The sequence below is a fragment of the Ochlerotatus camptorhynchus genome, unplaced genomic scaffold (assembly GCF_037179485.1).
Source record: "Ochlerotatus camptorhynchus isolate MF236.1 unplaced genomic scaffold, CSIRO-AGI_Acam_v1.1 ptg000064l, whole genome shotgun sequence".
Lineage (NCBI taxonomy): Eukaryota > Metazoa > Arthropoda > Insecta > Diptera > Culicidae > Ochlerotatus > Ochlerotatus camptorhynchus.
Genome location: NW_027040554.1, coordinates 3,525,031 through 3,550,498, shown reverse-complemented (window position 1 = coordinate 3,550,498; position 25,468 = coordinate 3,525,031). Strand labels below are relative to the sequence as shown.

The window sequence follows — 25,468 nt, the reverse complement described above, 5'->3', positions numbered from 1 at the left end:
AAAAAAAGTCGGATTTTTTTATTTTAATGATAATAAGAGCCACCCTAGAATTCATTATCATAAAAATGAGGGCCTAACTATAAAGAACAACTTTGTACAAGAGACTTTTAGTCTAAAGTTTCAAATTCAGGCTCAAAACATATTATTCCACCTTTATCTGCATTCTGGACCACTGTGCATTGGTTGAACCAATTTGATTGGAACTTGTTGCAATTTATGTGTTTCTAACTCCTATAGACCTTATGAAATAAAAAGCAAAAGAGTCTGTGCTTAGGAGCACAAACGGACGGTTTACGTAGGACCACGATTGGTCGGTAGGTCAATTGTGTATGTGGTAAGTTCTTTTATTTAGATGTTTAAAATCTATAAACTTATAAACCTGTGTGAAAAGGGCCGTACAAAATGGTAAGAGCAAAACCGTTAAGGAAAGCTACCGTGTACCTTTTTTTTTCCCGTGGTTTGTTTTTTCCGTCGATCTTGTTTTCCGTGCTGAGCACCAATGCTACCGACGTGCCAGGAAGGCAGCTCCCACACCAGGACCCTACCTATCGACCCATCAACTCATGAACCGGGGACCAACGGCTTTACTTCCCATCCGAAGGAAGGCGTGATCAGAGATCTTATGCCTCAGAACATCCCGGCGGCGCCGACTGGGATTGAACCCAGGCCTGCTGGGGTGAGAGGTAATCACGCTTACCTCTACACCACCGGCGCCGTTAACCGTGTACCTGACGGGTTATTAATGATTTGATTGATGAGGTTTGTAAGTGCCAACAGATTTTCAATGATAATCAGTGCTGTGGTTGTGGGTAGTCGCGGGTAGTCGTCAAATACTTAGCTCCAAAACAAAAAAAAAAATGTTTCCAAAATAGATAAAATACAGTAATTCAATCCGTACAAAAATGGTTTATACACGTTTAAATGAGAGCAGTTATATATATATAAATTAAATTTTTAACATTAGAATTCGGATTTTTAAAAATAAACTAAACTAGAACCGATCGCGTTGACGACTTAAACTAGAATACCTTTATTGAATTATTTGTTACATCGACGAGCCCTGACTTTGTCCCTAAAAACGCTAGCCTAGCACTTGGTAACGACGATGGGTCTCCTCTGGTGTCCGGTGCCTCCATGTGTCCGTCGCTGGCCTGGGATAATGCTGACTTCGCTGTCCTGGTGTTAGCTTGTGGTGCGGCTTCGATGTCTTCTATGGTCGGTGAAGTGGTTGCGTGTTTAACTTATATATATATTAAAGCGCCCCTGGTAGTTAGGGAAAAATTTAATAAAAATATGTTAAATTTGGAATGGCTAACGCCCCTGACAAACATAATCAGAGAAAAATTTTAAATTTTTAAAATTTGAAATAGAATCTAAATTATTTGCGCCTCTAGTAAACATGATCAGGGAAACGTTAAAAAAAAAAGTAAAAAAGCTAGCACCCCAGGTAGAAAAGTTCATGGAAAAAATGAACAATTTGAAATGGCTAGTGCCCCTTGGAAACATGTTCAGGTTAAAGTTGATAAAAATCTAAAATCTGTGAAATATTGAAAAATTGTAAATTTGAAATATCTTGCAGCCTGATACACTTTATAAATGATAAAAAATTATTAAATTGGAAATGGCTTGCGTCCCTGGTAGAGAACTTAAGGGAAACATTGAAAAATAAGTTTAATTTAAAATGGTTGGTAAACTTGTTCAAGTAAAAACTGCGGTACCATTTGTTCTTACTAACGCTTTAGAACGCTCAGCTTAGTTTATTTATAATTCACTTAATTATTTATTTTTGTCCATATAAATTTCAACTATAATTTTATTACTAAATCAAAAAATCATTCTTTGATTCTGGAAGTGTGAATACACTTCAGATATCCATTTTAATTTGTATTTTTTTTTAACTGTTTATTTGTTCCAAATTCAAAATAAATTACATTTCATTTTAACCTAGGTGCTCCAGTTACTTACTTACCAGCCTTAATTGTTATGATATATATCTAAGTGTTTTTACATTGTTCCTGTCTTGGCAATTCAGCATTTTAAACAGGTTTTTTAAACCTGCATGTCAGTATAACAATTGATATCTTAAAACTAAAAACTAAAACTGAATCTTATCTAAGTATAAAGGGAATTAATCGTAGCAAATTGAGGATTGCAACGATTTTTGCCTGAAATTATTAATTGTTTTGTTGGACATTTGTTCTAAAGTCTTAACATTCGAAATTCTATGTACTTCGGTAGTATTGTACCAGGGAGGCAACTTCAAAATCATCTTCAGAACTTTGTTCTGAATCCTTTGAAGTGCTTTTTTCCTGGTAGTGCAACAACTAGACCATATTGGTACAGCGTAAAGCATGGCCGGTCTAAAAACTTGTTTAAATATTAGAAGTTTATTCGTCAGGCGAAGTTTGGATTTCCTGTTGATATGTGAATGTTTTCACTTGGGGCTTATTTTATATGAAGATGGCCTAAGAATATACGTATATGCACAGGTATAGTTGAAATGGGCTATTGGATTTACAGTAGAGCAATCATCTTTCATCTCCAGGGCTAAAACTGTTTGCATCTAGGGGAAACAGCCCTATTGCTGCGGTACGTTAGCAGCGTTATTAGCCTATTGTTGTGTATGAAGGTCTCTTTCGTATTGGAGGCAATACGTTTACTGTTTCAGTGAAAGAGTGTTACGTTTACATAAGGTTCAAGTTTCTCGCGTTCCCAAGAGCTCGTGGGAATAACCAAGGTTTGGCATTACTGCCGAAAGTGTTAAATTAGTCCAGAAAATTTACCACTTTCGGAAGTGAGTTGAGCGATTCAACATTTTCCCTACTGAACTCAAGTTTTCAAAAGTGATCAAGTATTTTATGGGATGAATACACTGATCCAGCGTTTAATTTTTTTTCCAAAGTTCATTACTGTTTGAAGTGATTCTGTACGTGCTAAGCTTTTCTGAAATGGTTCATTAATGACTTAAGTGATCCAAATTTCTTCTTAAGTTATTCAGTACTTTCTGAAGTGATTCTTAACTTTTCTAAACTGATTCCAAACTTTCCTAAAGTAATTCAGTACAGATAGATCTCAATTTTGAAAACATAGCTAAAGTGCACTTTCTAAAACTCGATATTTAAGGGACCATCGAGTTATAGAATAACAATCCTATACAAATTCACTATCGCAGTAGCCACGACATTTTTTTCTATGGTTCTATAACTCAATCTCGAGCTAGTGGACATTGAATTGTGGAAAGTTGACTGCACTTCATCTATGTTGCCAAAATCGAGGCCGAGGCAATGTGTCACAACGATAAGAATCAATACTCCCTCGTGGAATTGAGAAGGATTTCTCAGTTTTCAACAAAGCGAGAATCACGTCAACACATTCCTATCCATCCCCTAATTGAGCTACATTTGGACGCGGCCGGCGCTGTTATTGCCTATTGCAAAGTATGAGATCACCATGCATCGTTTGTTGATTCTCTGTGTAATACAGGTGATCTAGCAATAACGGAGTAGCAACCACGAGCGGTTAATCTTTCTCATACTCAATTATGTCTGTACTATCCAAAGTGATTCAGTATTTTTCGAACTGATTCCAAGATTTTCTAAAGATTTCGATAAAAAAAATTAAGGATTCTCTACTCCTCAAAGTGATTCTGGATTTTCTGAAGTGGCTGAATAATTTCAGAAGGAATTACAAACTTGCCTGAAGTGATTCAGTTATTACAAAATTATTTAGTTATTGAGGAAGTGATAGCAGACTCGAGAGAATTGATATTGTACTTTCCGAAGCTTTGTCGAGTGATTTAGTTAATTCCGAAATCAATCAGTTCTTACGGAAGTGATTATAAACTTTCGGGAAAGATTAATTATTTTCCGAAGAGATTCAGAAATTTTCTTAAGTCTCTTCTTAAGTACTGAATCACTTCAGAAAAGCTCGGAAATTCTTCGGATAGTGTTGAATTATACGAAAAATTTCAGAATTTTTCTGAAGTGATTCCGAACATTCCTGAAGTGACTCAATTATTTTCGAAGTGATTCCGAACTTTTCTGAAGTGATTCAGTGCTTTTATAACTGATTCAATCATTTTTTGTTTTGTTCTTGCGGAAATGATTACGAACACAACAATAGGCTTCTAACGCTGTTAACGTAGCGCAACAATAAGGCTGTTTCCCCTATCGGTAAAACAGTTTTATCAAGATATAAGCGCAGGTACTTTTTTTTCATTAGTGCGGGATTTCGTAGAAGATTCACCAAAATTGTGGAAGCTCAGTTGGTAAAAATTCTGGGAATTTGATAGAAACTCAGCTCAGGTTTGTTGAAATTCAGCATACTTCCTAAAAACTGGGAACTTTGTTTTACCCGCACAGCAAAAACTAAATTTTAATATTACACCCAAGAGTATGCACTTCAATCATGTCGAAAATCTTATGTAATTTTTATGGTCACAAAAATAAACAAATGCAGTAAAAGCACCGTAATGTCAGTTCATGCACTGTATTAATGGTAATTTTGTCCTTTTTGTCAAGTAATATTACACCATATTTTCGACAAAAAATAAAGTGCATCCACCTTGATATGATATCAAATTAATTATATGCTGTGCGAGGTTTTGCCCACGAATGTTTAGGAAAATTTCTAAAAATATTTCAATTTTTTTCCTGAAATTTGAAGAAAGTCAAGTATGATATGAGATAAATAAAAAAAAAATGATGGTGCTTGGAAATATTGATGAAACTTTTAAAAATTCAGAATAAATTCAAGAAGTCAGGATAAAGGGACTTTGTAGATGTTCAAGGAACATTAGAGCGATTTTCCATCCCTCGCGGTTTCGTTGTGTAGAAAATGCCCCCTTCGCCTCCTGTGGAGTACGGTGCTGCTCATCATGCGGTATCGATAAAGTGCAAATGTTTTGCAACGTACCATATCAACTAGATAATACATTATTTGAAACAACGTCATCAACATCAGGGACGGGCGAATCGTTATTTTAGGCAGTTTTAAATTTTATAGGGCGCAGGTCAATCGGGTGCGACTACTTAGCTCAAATTTTAAGAACACAGCACTGATGATAATATATAATTGATCCCCAAAAATGTAGAAGAGTTTGTGCCCAAGGGCAAGAATGGAAACTTGACGTAGGACCGCGATTAGTCGGTGCATTTGTTTTGGGATTGATTCTTTGAATTGTTAAAAAATCTATAATTTTAGCCCTATAATTTTATCAATGGTGGCCTTAAAAAGGACCGTTTGTTGATTTATCTAGTATCCCTTTGTTTCATCAAGCTACATACTGAATAGAATGCATATCAAGAGTAAGAGTAGAAGCGTTTAGAGTGGCCTATAATTCAAAGGTTTGTTAAGGTGGGGCTTGTTCAGAACGTTTTAAAAAAGCTTATTAAAACAGAGTGTACAATTTTGCCCCTTTTCATACCAAATTTCGTATTTTATCGCAAATATCTCGCGTTCAAAACATTTTTGCTTGAAATCCCTCCAATCAATTTAGGTAGGGGAAAACAGTTCAAAATGCAAAACGCCCGAATTTACTGTTCATTGCAATTCCGATTAATTCATTAAATTTGAGCTAGTTTAGTACTTGAACTAACATTTCAACACAAAAAACCCAGAATTAGGAGTGGAACAGCTTTGAAATGCCAGACCGGGTGTTTTTCCCGGGATGCATTTCTCTCCTTTTCTACATTTAACTTTTTTTTAGATTTCGTGAATTTTGTGAATGCAAATCCATCATTTTACGTAAGAAAACGGGGTGTTTCTGTGAATTTTAACAATCAACGTTTGAAAATTCAGCGGTGCCGGTGATGTAGTGGTAAGCGTGATTGCCTCTCACTCCAGCAGGTCTGGGTTCAATCCCAGTCGGCGCCGCCGGGATGTTCTGAGGCATAACATCTCTGATCACGCCTTCGTTCGGAAGGGAAGTAAAGCCGTTGGTCCCCGGTCCATGAGTTGGTGGGTCGATAGGTAGGGTCCAGGTGTGGGAGCTGCCTTCCTGGCGTCAGTAGCATTGGTGCTCAGCACGGAAAACAAGATCGACGAAAAACAAATCAAGAAAAAAAAAAGTTTCAACCTTCTGCATTTTTGTGTTAAGTTTTAATTTTTTTAATCTCTCATTTCTATTGTCCTGAAAATAAGTGTATTTCATTCATTCTTTTTTGAAAAAGTAGCAAAGGCAAACGTATCTCGAATTTTCATTTTTTCACAAATTTCAAAATTTCAAACTAATCACACTAAAATCTCATAAATATATTAAAAATTTCGACTTGTGACAGTATTGCATGGAACTAACGATTTCAGTACCAAGCACTTAATTCTTTTTTTTATTTAGATGATCTTTATTTCTTGAATTTGTGTGGTGTATGGATTTTTCAAGTGACACAGATGCGTCTTATCAACTTTAGTTCATTTGAAAATTAAAATTATTATTTAAAGTTCCTAGTCCTATAGGCATGTTTAGAGAATGCCCACCTTGGTGGGATTGGTTTGTTTGAAATTGGAAAAAGAACACTACTTATAACTAGTATATACAACTACAACTAACCTACAACTATGTACTATATACACCTAACCTACAATATGGGTCATTCCAGCTCAAGTGGGTACAGAATTGGTCGATGTCACCGATTTGAGCCAAACTTGGCCAAAACGCTTATTTTGGCATTCTGAACAAATGCCTTTTTTGATTTTGCTTTAAATTGTAAATTTCAATTGTAAATTTCAATTGTAAATTTCAATTGTAAATTTCAATTGTAAATTTCATATTTCAGAATAGATTACTCCACAACCAAATAAGTTAATCGTGATTTTAGAACGTCAATTTGAAGGTTTTTAATTTTTTTTTTAAATACCCACATTTGGATTTTGTTATATTAACTACAGGAAAAAGGCTGGTTACCAGCAGGTATCCAGATTATCAAAAAATGCTTTCATTTCACCATGGGCAGGATTTTTTATTTCCTCATATTTTGGGCTCAAGTTTTCACCACACTTTGGAAAACTCTTCTTCTTAATATGTTTCCAAGGGAAAATGATTTGGGAAAATAGTTTTTGAGATATGACCAGATGAGTGACAGATTGTTTAGAGCTTTTCTTGTGGAAAATCAATGTTATTTTATATTTTTTTTTTTTTTAATTCCTTCACGACGATGCACAATAATGCTTTTATGATATTTTAAACATTTCTGGGCAGGTTTCCCATAAGTTAGTGTTCATTTATTACGTAACGCTTGTAGGTGGAAGGGCGACCTCCATCCTAAGTGAAAAAATAAAGTCATAATTTTTGATGCATCTCTTTTGTTTTTTTTTTATTAATTACTTTATTTGTGTATGCTCAATTGAATAAACTTTACAGAGCCGAGTAATCATTTCCGTTATACATTATTACTGTCTTATATATAAAGTTAAAGGAACTGGACCAAGTACTCGCGGTTGTCTCGAGTTTAGTGGAGATTTACATTTTTTTAGATGGGAAAATAGAGAAGGAGGTTTGAAATGTGGTTTACGATAAAAATATTTAATTAATCCTCAAACATGAAATACTTTCTATTCATCTTGAAAACAAACATTGAAAAAAAAACCCACACGTACAAAATACAAACTAAACACAAGATTAATCAAACTTACAATCTAAGGTTAATATTCTTAAAGTAAACATATATGAGTTTCATAAACTCCAGATCGCGTCTAGCCAAAATATCCCGAACTGGAACATTAGGTTGTCTACTTGTTGCATTTCATGTCAAGGTTGAATACATAACTAAAAAAATTTTTTTCTTTTAAATCTTTCTAGCAAAATAAAAATGTTCTAACTAATTATTTTTTACATATTTGCTCTCATTAAATTTTGAAAAAGCAGTTATAAGACGGACGTCTTCGGTTTTTATTTATAGAATATCATATAGTCTTGAAATGGACATTTCACCCGAATCTTTTTTTTTACGGTTGCATTCATCGCTCGTGGGGCCTCATAGCCTAGTCAGTAAAGGCACGGTATTACCAAGCCGGAGGTGGCGGGTTCGATTCCTGGTCCGGTCGAGGGAATCTTTCGGGTTGGAAATTTTCTCGACTTCCCTGGGCATAGAGTATCATTGTGCTTGCCACACAATATACAAATTCATGCATTGGTATTAGCATCGAAAGCTCTCAATTAATAACTGTGGAAGTGCATTTAGAACACTAAGTTGAGACTCTCAACTTGAGAGCACACAATAAGCTAATATGCGCTAAGCAATAAGCTTGAAATGCGAACAAGAAGAAGAAGATTCATCGCTCTCCTGCTTTTGTATGAAGTCAAAATGAGATGGAATTAGTTTTAAAAAATCAGGAAAAAATACATAAGAACATAATGTTCTCATTACATGGCGATAGAGAGCATGTGAGCTTCTGATTATGGAAAAGCTTTCAATATACAGTGTATCTCAAAATTGATCGTACAGCAGTACTTAAATTTTAGAAAAACGGCTCTAAAAGCACAAGTTAAAAATATTCATCTCTGATTTTTTGGCAACTGACTCAGCATACATTTATCAATTATTGACTCAATATTGGGCATATTTGGAGTAGTTTACAAAAAGTTTAAAATATTAAGGAAAACGCCTTTTTCATTTCCTTTTTTTCCTTGATTTGTTTTCCGTCGATCTTGTTTTTCGGGCTGAGCACCAATGCTACCGACGTCAGGGAGGCAGCTCCCACGCCTAGACCCTACCTATCGATCCATCAACTCATGAACCGGGGACCAACGGCTTTACTTTCCGAATGAAGGCGTGATCAGAAATGTTATGCATCTGAACATCCCGGCGGCGCCGACTGGGATTGAACCCAGGCCTGCTGGGGTGAGAGGTAATCACGCTTACTACTACGTTAACGCCTTTTTCTTTAAATAAAATGAACATAACTTTTTGAAATTTTGCTCATTTTTAGTCGTAATAAAAATAATTCATCATCATCTGCCACTATTTAAAAAAAAAATCGTTCACTAGTTAAAAAGTTTAAAATCGTGCGTTTTACTAAAATAAATCTAACTTCATGCTCCTCCAATAAAGACTAAAATGATAGCAATAAATCAATAAACATCTGTTCAATCACCATTTAAAAAAAACGTATGTCTATTAACCATTAAAAAAAATCTTTTAGGGTGAACGATGAATTTTGAGGTACACTGTACTTCAATTTGGATTACAAAATGACATTAAATGTTAATTCCAGATTCTACCAAGTAAATTTTCTTCACTTATTATCACTTCAAATTAATAATAATAGGTGATACAAACACAAAGCCCCTCGCCTCTGCCGATCACCCAAGTCCCTTATCAAATCGACTTCCTTGAAAGCTATCATTTAACAGTGACCATCATCGCCTTTTTCTTTTGCTTTCCTTCGCATCACAGATTCGTAAAACAAAAAAAAAGCATGTTGAAGCGATCACGCATGCAACAAAGTGATCTCTGACGGCTCACAAACACACACCCACCACTCTTTCCGCGCTGCATGATAGCTACCTGACTAATGTAGGCACTCTCTCCCACTCTCAGCATATGCTCCTGGTTTTGGATGATCGTACTGGGAAACTTGAGCTGTCGATGATGATGCCGACGACGTCGGTCAGCAACGATCATCGGTGCACCACTTTTCTATGCTGTTCAATCATGTTTATGTTGGAAAGCTCCACAAGGGATGACGATGATGATCGAAAAAAAACGGGTATTAGATCGGAAAGAAAGCAACACCTGAGCGAGAGAGATCTGCCGGAGAGGAGAGATGCTGCGAGGGTTCCACCTTCGGCGTGGTGTCGAAAGAAATTTCTTTCACCGTGATGCAAGTTGATCTTCAGTCGGTCCTAGCTGGCCATTGAGGAAGGTCGCATACAAATATCTCGAATGACATTTACTGTGGCAATCGCTCCGTCTCTCTACATACCGAAGCAGCCTCAGTGTCAGCAATCTGTGATTTGCGCGGCGAAAGAAAGTGGTTTGTGAGTGAGTAAGTGCGAGAGAGAGCGCGCGCGCGGAAAAAGAAAGTCTGACTCGAGTACGAACCCCCGTTTCTTGGACCCCCATACGAAGGAAGAGCGCGCTGTTGAGCCGAAGAGCAGATCGAGGTAGAGGAATAAGCCGCGCTTTGCCAGTGCTGGTAGCTTAACATACCCCATGCTGCCAGCTGCCAGTTCAAACTGTTTTCGGCCGTTTCGCGGACTGGTTGGTACTTTCTTTTTCGCTCTCCGGACGACGACTTGAACTGGGGCCGAGCGAGCCACAGCCAAACATACCACGGACGGACGGGGCTTGCGGTTTTTGGCCGCGTTACAGAAACAAACTCCGCTCGACGAGGGAAAAAAAAAAGAGAAAAACCAACGGATTATTTGCAAATGCTAATTATTCAAATTTCTCGACTCTCCTAGGCCAGGCGCGCGTCTGGCGGGTAGTGACCCAGTGTTCGATACCGTGATCGCGAGTGAAGTTTTGTTTTTTTACATTCGATCGAGTGCAACTCCGTTAGATCATCGACAGACAGCGTGCGGTGTGTGACAGTCAATCAAGCTTTGAGGATTCCGAGTGGTGAAACGCCCGGGCAATAAGGTGAATCAACATCCGAAATCAGCTGGCAAAGAAGTCGAAAGAGTTCAAGGTTCTCCACTTTCCTGGAATCTGGTTCGGGAGAAAGTGTATGATGTTTGAGTCTCGTCTCCGTCGTCGTCGTCGTCCCCTTTCGTAGTGCGGTTTTTTTTTCTTCCTAACCTCGTTCCCTTGTTCGACGGAATTGATCAAAAACACATAAACCAGGAAGAAACGTGAAGATACAAACAGAATAAAAGTGTCGTAGATCTTCGGACGGAAGAATTCTCGAGCTCAAGGAGTCAGAGCCAGAGCAGCTAAAAAAGCGCGTTTGAGATCTTGGATAAGGGTGTGTCTGTGAGTTCCGAGCGTATTCGGAGGAAAAGTGAACCGAAGGCGAAGAAAGCATTCAATCAACCCGGGAAGTGACACGATGGTGACGGGCTACGTCAAGTGGCGGCTGCCGAGGGCAGTGCCGATATTGGCGCTCATCGCGAGCTGTATGCTGCTGCTACCGCCGTGGATGCCGTTGCACGGCGTAAATGGGTTAAGTTCAACAGTTGAAAGAGGTAAGTTGGCAGCGCGACAAGAAGCGCTCACGAAAGTGCCTTCTGGACGATGACGGGGCTGGGAATCGGGGGGAACTTCTTTTCGGTGTCAGTTAAGTGTTAAGTCGGGGGAAATAGCGCTACTTGGTGTCGATGAATGTTTGTTTGCTATTAAGTTCTCCGTGGATATAGCAAGTGGCTGTTTGACTGTAATTATCGGCTACAGATGAAAAGATTTTTGATTGCGAGTAGTTTCATGCATCATTTGAACGGTCAAATGAAGTTGCGATAATTTCTTAAGGAGTATAAACAAGTTAGAAGAATCCTGATGAATGTGGGCGTCTTAGTGGAATACCTGTATAATGAGAGAGAGAAGGATTAGTATTTTCCATTTAATTCCACTACTTTATTTGCTTATCCTTGACAGATACGCGTATTTCGTCTACAATGTGCAGACTTCTTCAGTGTCTTGTACTAATACTAAAGTCGAGTATTAGTACAAGACACTGAAGAAGTCTGCACATTGTAGACGAAATACGCGTATCTGTCAAGGATAAGCAAATAAAGTAGTGGAATTAAATGGAAAATACTAATCCTTCTCTCTCTCATTATAAGTTAGAAGAGTTTTAGATTTGTTAAATGCACAATGACATGCATGTTTGCATATACTTTTTTTTCTTTGATTTATTTTACGTCGATCTTGTTTTCCGTACTGAAAACAGATGCCACCGACGCCAGGGAGGCACTCCCACAACTGGACCCTACTTATCGACCCATCAACTCATGAGCCGACGGCTTTTCTTTTGTCCGCGCACTTCGGATCAGAGATTTTATTCCACAGAAAATGCTGGCAGCGCCGACTAGGATTGAACCCAGGTCTTTTGGGGGGATAGGCATCTTGCGAATACAATTTCGCATTAGATACTATTTATTCGGAATTATGAAATTATAAGTTATTCTGTTATTGTTTAGGATGATTGTGTTGTGTTTGTCATTACACTTTGAATCGTTAAATTGTGGTCAATTGTGGTTTATCAATGTTTAAAATAGCCCATCTTTCGTGAATCATAATTTCGTTGGCAGGACGGCCAATAAATCGGTTTGTTTCAATTAATCACACAACGTAGAAAATCGGGTCCTACCGTGCGCGATCATATGGTGCCGTGACCATCCACTCGATCGACGGGCAAACTACAGCAGTGCAACAAACCAAATTTCAACACATATGACGACAACGAGGACGACGGTAAAGATGAAACAGTGAATGGCGCCATCGATTGTAAGACCACCGCTTCACTTCCCGCTACGATGGTGTGGCCCACAGGTAGTCATCTGGCAGAATATGCACGTTCCTGGCTCACCGCGAACCACGACAGTTCTGGTCAGGGAGCATATTCATTGTTAAAGGGCGAGTGCGAATGCCGGATTTTTCTGCAGTTATCGTGTTTTGTTTCATTGTTTCCTTTATGCCATCAAAGTTTGTGTGTTACCATTGTATGTATGCATATACCACTAGTCAATAGAAAACAGTTTGTTTTGGGGGGGAGTATGTTTGTGCAATGTCATCGACATGTACAACTACCCTACCCACTGTAGCTACTATTCAAAGAAATATAGAAAACAATATAGTTCAAATGCCTCCGCCATGGCAGGACGGCCAATAAATCGGTTTGTTTCAATTAATCACACAACGTAGAAAATCGGGTCCTACCGTGCGCGATCATATATATTAACCCAGGTACATTTTCACTTAGAAGCTAGGTAAACTTAAATTCAATTTCCTGTAGGAGCAGTGTCCGTTTCCTTGATCCCTGTTGAGTAAAGTTGAATTCCATTGTTTATTGATCTCGAGGCTCTCTGCAACATTCAATTTTCATGGTGTACACTCCCGATCATAAGTTTAAGGACACCCCCAAAAAAACATGTTCATATCTCTGTCATGTTACGTCCAATTTTCGTTCTCTTTGAATCATTTGAAAGGTATAGAATGGAACTTTCCTTGTAGGTTCAATATAATTTTCAAATTTTGTGTGCTAAAAGTTCACCCAAAGTTACAATATTTTTCAAAATTTACTCTGAAGAATCGTGACTGATTTTATCAGAATTGGGTTTGCCAGATTTTGAAATAAAAAATGAGAGATCATTGAACAAAACATATTTGCATGGTTTTTTGATGGTGTCCTTAAACTTATGATCGGTAGTGTAGATGCGGTTCGTAAAATCGTGATGTCCTCCGTCGATTGTTGATGATCCTCTGTGAAGATGTGTTCTGCAACCTTTGATTTTAAATCATATGTTAGGCCTTTTCCCTCTTGCTTTTTTGCCTTTTTAACCTCCGCTTTTTGTTCTTTAAATTTAGCTACTAAAGTTCTCTTGGTTTGTCCTACGTATCTCTAAAACATTAACTGGGTCTTTAGTGGATTCTAACAATGATTTTAACTGGTTATGTCTATCGGTGAAAACTAATTATAATCCGAATTGTTTAACTGGAAGCGTAACTAGTACCCAAAATGGGTGGATTGCAGTACGCTGGACTACATAGAAGCGTCCAAAAGTTGCGCATCCACGTTTCACTCGAGCGGACTTTTCTTTCCAAAATGATTGCCAGTATGAAAACAAATCTACTGTTCGAAAAAGCACTAGATGATCATTTATTCTAAGGTTGAAACTGCACTCGTCCGCACATGGCAAACCTCGAATAAAGTAACTCATCAGAACAACTGTCTCGATGCTTTATTTTTCCAAACCTTTTATACATGAATTGGTTTCTTAAAGTTATTCTCCAGAATGTATAAAGCGAGACAGATAGATTGAGATAGCATATAAACTAGACTTCTCTCATGGAAAGTCGGTGTCTTTTTTCACATGAACGGATGCTCCCTGCGGTAGGAACGGTCATGTACGATGTTTTGTTTACTTTGAGCTTTCACGTAGCACGGAATTAAGCCAGCTTGCATCGCAGACGACACGGTAGCAATAGCTTATAAACAACTGACCCTGAAATGTTTGACTTTGTCACTGCTGCTGTTAAGTTGTCGAGGGTGTATTTTCTCCTGCTGTATAGGGGTCTGGTTGCTGGTTAATTTTCTATTCGGATTGATATTAGAATTTGAGGCCTTTGCATATATTTCGTTTAAGGTAGATCTCAGTAGAAAATGGAGATCACCGGCATTAAGTTCATTCACATTGCCCAATTAAATTGAATTTCGTGAGTTTGAGCGACGCAGAAGTGAAATATATAGACCGGTTGTTAATGTTTTTACTGATAATGCAGATATTGTTTAGCCTGTAATTGGGTTGTTTAAGAATATTGGGGCAAATACATATTCGTAATCTTAATTAAATTAATATTTTTGGGCAAAAATTTATTTTTTATAATATGATACTGAAAACTCGAAGTGATTGCATTTATTCTAATGTTAAAAAAAAAATAAAAAAAAATATCCTTTTTAAGCGATCTCATCTCTCGAAGAGTCAACTGAATATTTTGAAATTCATAAATGAATAATGTCTGCAAAATCGATTTAACTTCAAGTAGAAGTTTTGTGTTATAACTTAATGACGAGTTGCCTATTTGAAAAAGAAATGTCCAGATAAAGATTTTCGTTAACCCAGATACCTAAAGATCAAATGCTAGGGAATTATGAATGTTACTTCATTCAGGAAATTTTCAGCTGGAAGCAGATTTCTTGATGAACATTTCAAATGGTCATAGCTGCTTTGATTGATTCTCTGCATCGAATTTGTCTTTTCATAACCACTGTTATGCAAACAAACTTCGCGCTAATTCTGCCACATAGTTTGATAAAGGAGGTCCTTATCTAGCGTCCAAAACGTCAAATACAAAAGGGAAAGGTTTTGCAGCTGAGCTATTTACGAAAGAGAAAGTCGATGAAGAGAATCGATCAATGCAGATAGGACCTCTTGAAATGTTTATCTAGATTTCTCTCTCACTACTGGAACTTTTTTTTTTGTATTTTCATACTTGTAGAAAATATACAAATCACTTTAAAAAATCAGTCAGTGAAAGTTCGCTATTAAGTGTGTACTTGCCTAATATAGCAAGCTGGAAGACCCTTAATCCACATATAAACTAAGGGCCAGGACGATTTGGATGAACGCTGGCTGCAATAGTTGCGACTGATTTAGAGGAACTGGGGACTCCCAAAACGCTTTCTACGGTGCGTCCTGGTAGTGAAGTAATTTGACTCAAGATATTTTCAGAAGGCGTCACCGAAAATTCGCTTTGGACCGGGGTCAGAATAACCTGAGTATGGGAAAAGTCATCACGCAACGATAAAATTAAATCACAGAGGTACTTGCCTATGCAAGCATGTTGGAAGACCCCCTTTCTACCACCAACTACAGGGCCGAGACGACTATGTTGAACGAAGGCTGTGGTCGTGGTAGGCGGGATTGTGTTGGGGTGATCGGGAGCTTCATCAGGCTTTCTACGGTGCCTCTCGGGGGCATTATTGATTCGTCAGATGAGGTGCTGGCATATCGAGAAGTGCTGGTGTCGTAAACGATGTGCCAGTTAGAGAGCCACCGGGAATATTCTCTGGAACAGAAGGGAGTGCTGGGATATCAGGAGGTAGCTATCATTGTTTTTCGCCTGAGTATCCTCGAATTATCTGTACACAACCCCCTGTGGCCAATTTTCAGGATTCAAAGCGTTCTTTTTTAGTTCCATTGAGACGCTGACCTTGTAGGAGATGAAGTTCATCGATTTTTTTCCAGTAAAAAGACGACTTTAACTGGTTCAGTCGTTCGCAGTCCATCCCAAACAACCACATCCCTCTTAACACTGGGGTGAAACCGGAAAAGGTAAACCCAAAACAGGTTTGATAGTGCATTGACAGCGAGCGTATCGCTAGTTCCAATTACTCTTGTTACAGTAGTCTAATAACAATAATAATAAGAACAATTATAAACATAATAAATAAATTATACAGATTTTTTTAAAGCTTTTTGTCAGCCAGATGATGAAAGTATCGATTGAAATTCGAAAAAAATTGGCCTCACTGACTACACAATATGTAATTTCCCTTTCACAGACTACACAATTTAGTACCTATAGCCTTGAAAAAATGTTCGAACCCCTATTTATGAAATTAGATTTCCCATCCAGGAGCGAAGCTTGGCAAGTAACATGGTAACATGAATAATTTCTGGAAACCTTTAAAAATATCCTTAGATCGGCCAAGTAGTCTAAAACTATAAAATAACATTGTCTAAAAATGGCCATAAAAGCGAAAAAAAAGTTGGCCGAAAGTAATACCACAAAACAAAACACATAGAAACGATGAAATGGTATAAAAAGCTTTAATATTTATTTTTGAACGCCAAAATGATCTAACAAATTGTCAAAAACGGTTGATGGATGAAGCGCCAAAATGAGACAAATGCCTTTTAAAACGTTCAAACGTTAAATGGAAACTTTAAGGGGAAATTTACACCCCCGAAAAGAATTATTTCTTCCCGCCTGTTTTTGTTCAAAAACTCAAGAAAATCAGTTTCAGTTAGGTTAGATTACTTTATTAAAAATATTTTTAGACATTGGCTGGTTGGTCTCTGGAGATCTCCGAGGAGGGTCCCGGGAAGGATGATGGGGTCCCAGAACTTCCTAATACAGAGTTGCTTAAAACAGAGTGTTGTATGCTGTCTAGTTTGCTGTCAGGAGGGGTCAATGTTTCTTTGCGGGTGGGTTCTGGTTGTGCCGTAGGTCTGTTGGGATCAGTAGTCCGGGTGATGGTGCTGGTGGTTGGTCCATGATAAAGAGGAGGGTGTCACCGGTAGCAGGCTTCAGTTTAGATTCTTGAGAAACATTAAATGTAAAAATATATATTCTATCTCATCATGAAAAAAAATTGGACCCTTAGGAAAACCGAAATGTCGATGTTTTGTCGTTTTTTGAGTCCAACTTTACGCCATAATGCCATTCGCGGAACCAATACCATTTAAATTTAATGTTTAACCTTCCAGCCATCGTGCTAGTGCACTGAGTGTACGTCCAAAAAATACATTTGCTTTTTTCTGTTTATTCACATGCTAAAATAGCGCTAATTTTAGATGATTTACAGGGACTGCTCTTGGGTTAATGCATGTCCGACGATTTAGGAGAAGGAGTTACGTCTGTTTATCTGTGATGAAGCAATTTAATTTATTTTCAATTTATTTAACTACAGCTTCTGATATTTGCTTTTTGATAGAATTGTGAATGACAGAGATAAAGGATAAACTCAAAAGAGATTCAGTTTATATGTCATAATTCTGCAACGTAATATGATGTGACGTACAGGGCTGGTAGCAGGTAACTTTTTAGTGACTTGGTCACTATTTTGAAGCCCGTCACTAAAAAATCACTTTTTACACCAAAAAGTCACTAAAGTCACTATTTCCCTAAATATAGTCACTAAAGTCACTTTTTCACTACTAAAATACAGTGAAATTTAAAAAGATCAACATAATGTTTAAATTGGGTACTTGGCACTAAGAAAGTCTACAGTAGTATTAACAAAGTATATATATCTGTTAAAAAATTGAAAATTTTAACCAGGGAGACCAGCGAACCGCAAAACTTTAGAACACCAGGAAAACTATTGGGAAATGCATTTCATTTTCGATTAAAAATCGGGAAAAATATACCTCCTTTCCCAGAAAATTAATTGTAAACCTTGGAAACTCTCCAAAGGTATTTGTCTGATAGATTTTTAAAAGTCTTTCAAGGATGATTAAGAACTTTAAAAAATCCAAAGTAAATTTAAGAGAATTTTAAGGGATTCAAGAGATTACACCAAGATATATCAGAGAATTATAACAAAGTACAGACTAAGAAAGTCTCATGTACAATTAAGTGCTCTGAGGACTGATTTCTTCATCTCCGCTTAAATCTTAAGCCAGGTTTACCTACATAGTTAAACTTTGCTCAACACAACCAAGCTTCGCTTTGGATTATTGTTTAAATTATTAGAGACGCAAAATTCAGCTCCGAAACAATTTTGGAAATAATTCCAATATAATTGAGAGTGAATTCTAACGAGAGTTCTGAGAAAAACTGATTGGATGAAAATTCTAGGTCCAATTCTAATACGAATTAAAAATTAGTTCTGAAATTTTGCCTAAGGGAGCTCTGATGAAAATTACATGAAAATCCCGTGAACTCCAAAGATGGTCTCTGCGGATAGTTGTAAAAGAATTCTGGGGTGATTTCTGAAGATACTTCCAAGAGAATTCTTAAGAGTTCGAAATAAATTTCGAGAAGAATTCCAATGGAATCGAATTTTGAGGGTTCAATCTCAAAGGAATTCTGAGAAGATTTTCAAAGTTATTCTGTGATGGATTTTTGTTTAGAGAATTTCGAGGAAATGGGAATTATAAGGAGAATACGAATTGAATTTCCAATTTAATGCAGTGGAGAAGTCCAGGATTATTCTGAGCAGATATTATGAAATTTCTGAGGTCAATTGCATGGAAATTCTACAAAGAATTCAAATAAATTTAAAATGGATTTATGGAAGGAGCCTTCAGGGAGTTCCTAGAAGAAACAATAATAAACGAAAATAATCTACTTTAACTTATCATGTGTTATTACATCATGCGTGAATTTAACAATTTACATAGTCGGAGATGCTTAACGTCAAATATAATACTTAAAGTGGAGATTTTATAAGATAGATGAGGTGATTAAATTATAGAGTTGATAGTTCCGTTATGGTACGGCAGTGTGAAAATTGTATATACAAAGTAGAAAGTGAGCAAAGGACAATTTTGAGGAAGGTACGAAACGGGTAGATGTTTACGTCAGATGGCGACTTGAGTGTGAAACAATCGATAGAGCTGTTTCAGCACATCGGAGGTACATGAGCAAATCGGCGACCATCTCTTTTGCCAGTGGTGGCACGGGGAAACACCCCTCACCATCTCTCATTAACGGATGAGCTTGGTAAAGGAGATGCTCTACCCAATTCGTACCTTCTTCAAAATTGTCGTCTGTTCGCTTTCTATTTTCTATATACAAATTTCGCACTGCCGTACTTAAACGGAATGTCCACTTTAATTCTGATATTTGATGTTAAAGTGATACTCTAAGGAAGCCTTAGCGTGAAACTTCAAAGGTACAAATGTCACCTTCCACAAAACATACAAATTTGAAATTGCTACTCTCTGTTTGTAGTAGCACAGCAAACAAGGAGTAGCAATTTCAATTTTTTTTATGTTTTGTGGAAGCTGACATTTGTGCCTTTAAAGTTTCACGCTAAGGCTTCCTTAGAGTATCACCTTAAGCATTTCCAACTACGAAAATAATCTATTTCCAAGCATTTTGTTGATTGTTCTGCAAATAATTTCAAAAATGCAATATTATTTTTGTACAAGCTTATTTGCCTCTAAGTGTAAGACAAAGGGAATTATTCTTAAAAAGTTCTTGAGATCATTATGAAGAAGTTCTGTGGAAATTTCTTAGTGAATTATCAAAGATACATAAATTTATTAAAGATTTCGAACGCAGAATCAAATTTAAGATCATAAAAAATGGGAATTACTATTTGCTAGTCATCATGTATAACGTAAGCAAAAGTAAATTATTCAAACCACTTCAAATGCTCTTCACAGGTTTTTTTTTTTTAATTCTTTATTTAAGAGATTTTTAGCCTTAGGCTAGTTCATCTCTAGCTCTTCACAGGTGATACCGTTGTGAAATTCGGTTAAATTAGAGGAATTTATGAAATTTGATTTAAAGTTCCATGACATAAAAAGTTTATTTGAATATCAAACCGTATTTGAATTTTTAAGATACCATATAAATGGTTACTTATTTAGTATTTTTAAGTCACTATTTGGTCACTATTTCCGTAATTTTAGTCACTAAAGTCACTACTATTATATCGCATCAGCACTACCAGCCCTGAACGTACTATGAAGTATTTTAAACTGGTTTGTTGTATGAAATGCATTTAAATTAGCGAATTTTTACTCCGGTTGCTGTAAGTTAACATTATTTTGTACGTTCCTGAAAATTTTTTGTCTATCAAATTTTAAATGGAATAGGAACTGAATTTTCAAATATGAAAATTGAATTCAATTAAGTTTATTGAATGCCAGCTAAACTTTGAATTTAATTAAGTTGCAGATGCTTATAGTCAAATATCAGAATTAAAGTGGTCAGTTTGAACGATAGATGAGGAGATGAGAGTACAGAGCAAAGGTCAATTTTAAGAAAGGTGCGAATCGGGTTTAACATCTACTTTACCTAACTATTCTTTCATCGTTTAAACTGACCACTTTAATTCTGATATTTGACGTGCAAGCATCTCCAACTATGTAAATCGTTAACTCACGCATGAAGTAATACAAACATGGGTCATTCCAGCTCAAGTGCGTACACCACCTGTGGTCGATGATTATTAAAAATTTCATCTTTCAGAAGAGATTACTCTACAACCACATGAGCTATTCGTGATCTTAGGACGTCAATTTGAAGGTTTTTTTTAACGTAGATTCTTATGGGTGTACTCATATTTTGTTTTTGTTATAGTAACCAGTGCTGAGATTTGTCCTTGTTATTGACAGACTTTCGCGCGATATTGACAATATTGTTCATCACATAGTCACTGACAAACTTGATCCTAAAAAAAAACCTTTATCGAAATCTCATTAATTTTTTCGTCAATGACAGAGATTCACCTGGTAACAAAAAATGTAATTTCGTGCAAACTAAGTCACATTATTGTTATCCAAGCAGTTCAGAACGTAGATGCTTCTGCACTTTAACGGCTCCACGTAATTGTTTGCTCAAGTCATTTAATTTCGTTTAAAATTAAGCTAATAAAAAAATCTGCACATGTTCGTCATTGACAGCATAGTCGCTGACAATTGACAGCGTTTGCCTTGACGAAGACTGTTAGTTCAAATGAGTGACCAAAGCAGAATTTGAATATCGTCGTGCATTGTCGAGATTTTGCAGGACTGATAGTAACTACAACTAGTAACTCAAAAAAAATCGTTTGTTCAGAATGCCAAAATAAGCGTTTTGGCCAAGTTTGGCTCAAATCGATGACAACTTTTTTTAAATTCTGTACCCACTTGAGCTGGAATGACCCACATGTTTAGTTAAAGTTTGAATTTAATTTTTGTTTATTTCAGAACAAAATTTATGAATCATTATTTTGTAATTATTATGAAATTGAGCGAAAAATATTTCGTTGTCCTACGTCAATAATGCGATCGTGCTTGAGACACAATCCTCAACTTTTTTTTCCCTTGAGCACATTTTGAGACCCAGCTCCGCAAGAACATAATTGAATACAGATAATACGCTTAACCAAACGCTAATTCACGGGCGGATTCCTTCAGTGGGAAATCGTAAAAACAGCACTTTCACCTCCAAAATTATGTGTGTTAATTCCATCTCAATTGCCATTGCACCTACATCACAATACTAAAACTTCTCTGAGAAGCTAATTTTTCGAGTTAACTAGGTTTAAAATGAAGACCTAGAATACTCAACAAAGCCACTATGATTTTAAGGCAGTGCTTGTTTACGTATACTGCATTATTGACAATCATAAAAGGACTACTCCAAGCAATAAATAAACATTCCCTCTAAGCCATTAGACCATTATCCTGAATTCTCACTTGGTTGATTTTCTGAGCTAATCAGGTTGTTAGGAACAGCATAATTGATTGACATTTACTGTGTTACACAATTATAGGTCCTAAAACCCCTTACTACCGTACCGAAAACAACCTCCTAGGCATCCAACTCCTCATAGAAGCTATCTTATCCAGCGGCATATTGAGAAATTGAAATAAATCGCTTTGAAATAAAATTCCCATTATGCAATGGTACGTATAGACAAGGAATTAAATATTGAAATCATCTTAAGTAGATAGCTCCTATCAAACATTGAAAGCTGAATACGAGCCTATTCAGGTAAATATTTGCATCTTGAGCTAAAATGTCGCTTATTCAGGTTTTAATCAGCTCAAATTGTTTGTTTGAATTCCATTGGTCAAATACTTTCCCAACAAAAAAAACGTAAGTTGTGATTATTTGGACGGAAATCAGATCAAAAACCCTTCCAAAGTTTAAAAGTATAAGCTTAAATAGCTGATCATAACGTGCCAAACTATATGAACGCCAACAAGTAGCCCTAGTTTGTCACGGAAGTCCCATCCATCACGCTAATGTCGCCACCTGAGCCTCCCATTTCCTCCGTGCAAAACCATAAACACTTGAACTTCACTCGCCACTCTGCGGTGTTGCCGTGCTTGATTTATGTGCTCTTCTCACAAACGTTCAAAAGCCTTTTTCCGCCCAGCTGGTCAGCATCAGAAGGCCACTAGCACGGTTCTTCTAGTCAAGGTTTTCGGAAAGAGAAACTAAATTGGTGAGCAACCGTAACATATAATCTTGCCGAGAGAGACCGTAAAATACGCACGTGGAAAAGAAATGGGAAACCGAAATAAACGGGTAGAGGCCCCGTGAGAACATCTTAAACTGTTTTTGTGCTTGTTTGCTTTTGTACTAATATAGGGTCTTACCTTACTCTAGTCTTCTTCTTCTTGCATAGATCGTGCTTTGTTTCGCCACTTTTAACGTGTTTATGTTATGGGTGGTGCTCGATCGCTCCTCTTTGGGTTCCCTTTTTCTGTAGCGCCGTGCACCGGAGCATGTCCAGACCAGACTAAAAAAATGTGGGTCTCTGTGTCGAATTTTGATGTGCATGTTTTGTTTACTTTCCATTTTTATTGTTTTTCCTGCTGCTGCTCCGTTCAAGGCGACTTACTACCATCATAGCGAACCGTACTATTGCGCGTACATGTAGCACCTGATCGGGAATTGGGAAAGTGTGATAATGACAAGTAAGTTTTCTCCTCGCTGAGTCACGTGAGTGACAGAGCTTGAATTCCGCCAATGCGGATGTTGCAGTGACATCATTCGAGAAACTTCACCCGTTTTGCTTTACCGGAGGCCTGTTTCTTCTCGCACTATTGGAATAATCAAATTTCCAACGAGCACAAGCGTTAAGTAGTTCACTCAAGTTCAAATCCTCTAACGGTGAAACTACTTTTTCCATTCCGCCTTGCGACTTCATCATCTAATTTTAAATGCCAACCGGAAAAAAAGCGGACTGATAACAGATATCACCCAGAAAAGCCGTAGAAGTGAGCACATCTCCACATCACTCGCGTCCAAATACGGATGCACTGCCTGTGCGTACCTACTAATTACAGCATTACTCAACACTGAGACCTCGAGAGCCTGGGTGCTTGCTCATTGCCGATGCTTACTCCTATTCAGGCACCATGAGCACAACCGGCTGGGCCATGTGATGATTACCGTAAATAATTCATGTCAAAACATACATTTTCAAAAGCCATCCAATCGTATCCAGTCGTTTGGTGCAACTTCGGTTGTAAGCATCAACTAACTAATAAGGCGGTTTCCTCCTCTCTACCGTACGGTTGTTAATTGCCAACACGGGACCGGCTAACGTGGGCCGCCCAAGCGAACGCCTGGGAATCTGATCGATTGATTTCCTTCGTCTTGACGCAGAGAGTGCGAATGTAGGTGAGAGCTAATTGATCGGGTGACATGCACGTACACACCCATACACACACGGAAACCGAGACCTGCCACTGTACTGGATAAACTTGTCTTAGACTAAGACCTCGTACCACCGGTTGGATGGACTAACGCAATCTCTCTTAGGCGGTTTATGGTTTCCGGTTCGGTAGTTTACCCTTAGATAGCTGAAGCAATACTAAAAAATGCATTGACCGGTTTGATTTTTTAACTAATCTTGAATCCAAGTTAGAATAAAGGGTGATCTTATTAATATATAGGAGCTTCAAAAGGGTGAAATGTTACAACATTCTTTATACAACAAAAATCGACTTCATGACTTAATTTTCTGTCCCAAAGAGATAACTTTTATGTTAAAATGTACTATTCTTGGGTACTGTGCAATTAGCGCAATTGCAAAATGGTTATAAACAATTTAGACTGTAGCTTCTCGTTTCGAGGACGTAGTCGAAGTATCAATTTTTCTGAATTTAAAAAAAAATCAGAACGAGATGATTAAAAATTTCAAAGTGCAGGAATCCTATAAAAATCAAAATCTCAGAAACTGTATTGATTTCACAAAAAAAAATTCTACTGGCTTTAAAAATGAGGTACCCATCATGCATAAGAGCAAAATAGATAGAAAAAAAAATTACGTAAAAATATAATTAAGTGAATTTCATATATTACTGATCTAATCTAATCCAATCGAACACCAACACAGCCAGTTCTTGAAATTATCCTGGAAATGATGGATATACCTCCATCATTTTTCTTGTCTATTTGATATATGTTTCACATCAAAGATGCGTCACACATATCAAAACGGCCAGGCCTACTGTGCAGCATTTAAGGGGCAAGATAATTCAGAAAACATCGGGCCTGTTTGAATCGAAGATTTAAACACGATGCTACAGAACCTAATAAATGGATGAAACGTGGACACCTCGTGCCGTACGTTCCGATTTTGGTAATTATATGATTAGTTTGTAGTTGGAAGCATCAAAGCTAGAAAGGTTAAGGATTATGTGAAATCTATGAACATAAACAATATTTTTGATTTGAAATATACAATATAGTAATGCATAACGGCGGTGGTGACTACCCGAGTGTTGCTATTATCACTATTATCAAGTCATAAAAAGAAGCAAGGACTAAAATGTGATCTTTTGATAATTGGAAAATCCTGATTCCCTAGATTGAAGTTGTCACGACTAGGGTTCGGTGGTAGATCTAGACCAGTAACGCACCACAAAAAGGTGATCTCCCAAAGTTACTAGTTTGATAAAGATAAAAAAAATGTACAAAATGGAACGAACTTACCAAGTTTAGCCAATTGAACCTGAAGGCTGCTTGACATGTGTTGATGTAGAAGTCCAAATTGTAGACGAAGCTTGGCGAAGTTCAACATGAATTCATTCGGTTTATGGTAGTTGCTCGGAATGTTTTTCGTCGATTTGAGATAAACAAATGTTCGGATGTATGTAGTCGATTTTTGGAGTGCATTGGCCTTTTCGTGGCCAATAGCAAAACAAAAACAAATCAAGAAGACTGACCACTTTGCCAGAATCCAAGCGACAGATACAGTAGCGCTGCGTTTGAGTGAAGGTGGAAGCAACACATAGAAAAATGAGCAAATACACAAACCCTTCGTCTGACGATGTAATCTTTGCTATCAAATTCTTTCGAAGCATTTACCTTTGAGCGGCAGATGACATGATTGTACCTGTCTCATAGCGTTCGTATGAGAAAATGGAAGAGTTGCCAGTCTTCTTGGTTTGTTGTCTTCACCAATA

General features: G+C 37.3%; 1 protein-coding gene across 1 annotated transcript in view; it reads left to right on the top strand.

Annotated features, from left to right (window-relative positions):
* Nucleotides 1-10,577: 10,577 nt before the first annotated feature.
* Nucleotides 10,578-25,468, top strand: part of flz (filzig) — a 246,333-nt gene continuing 231,442 nt past the window's right edge. The window contains exon 1 of the mRNA XM_065216585.1: nt 10,578-11,125. Coding sequence (XP_065072657.1) covers nt 10,990-11,125 — 136 coding nt within the window. The 5' untranslated portion in view covers nt 10,578-10,989. The remainder of the gene's footprint in view (nt 11,126-25,468) is intronic.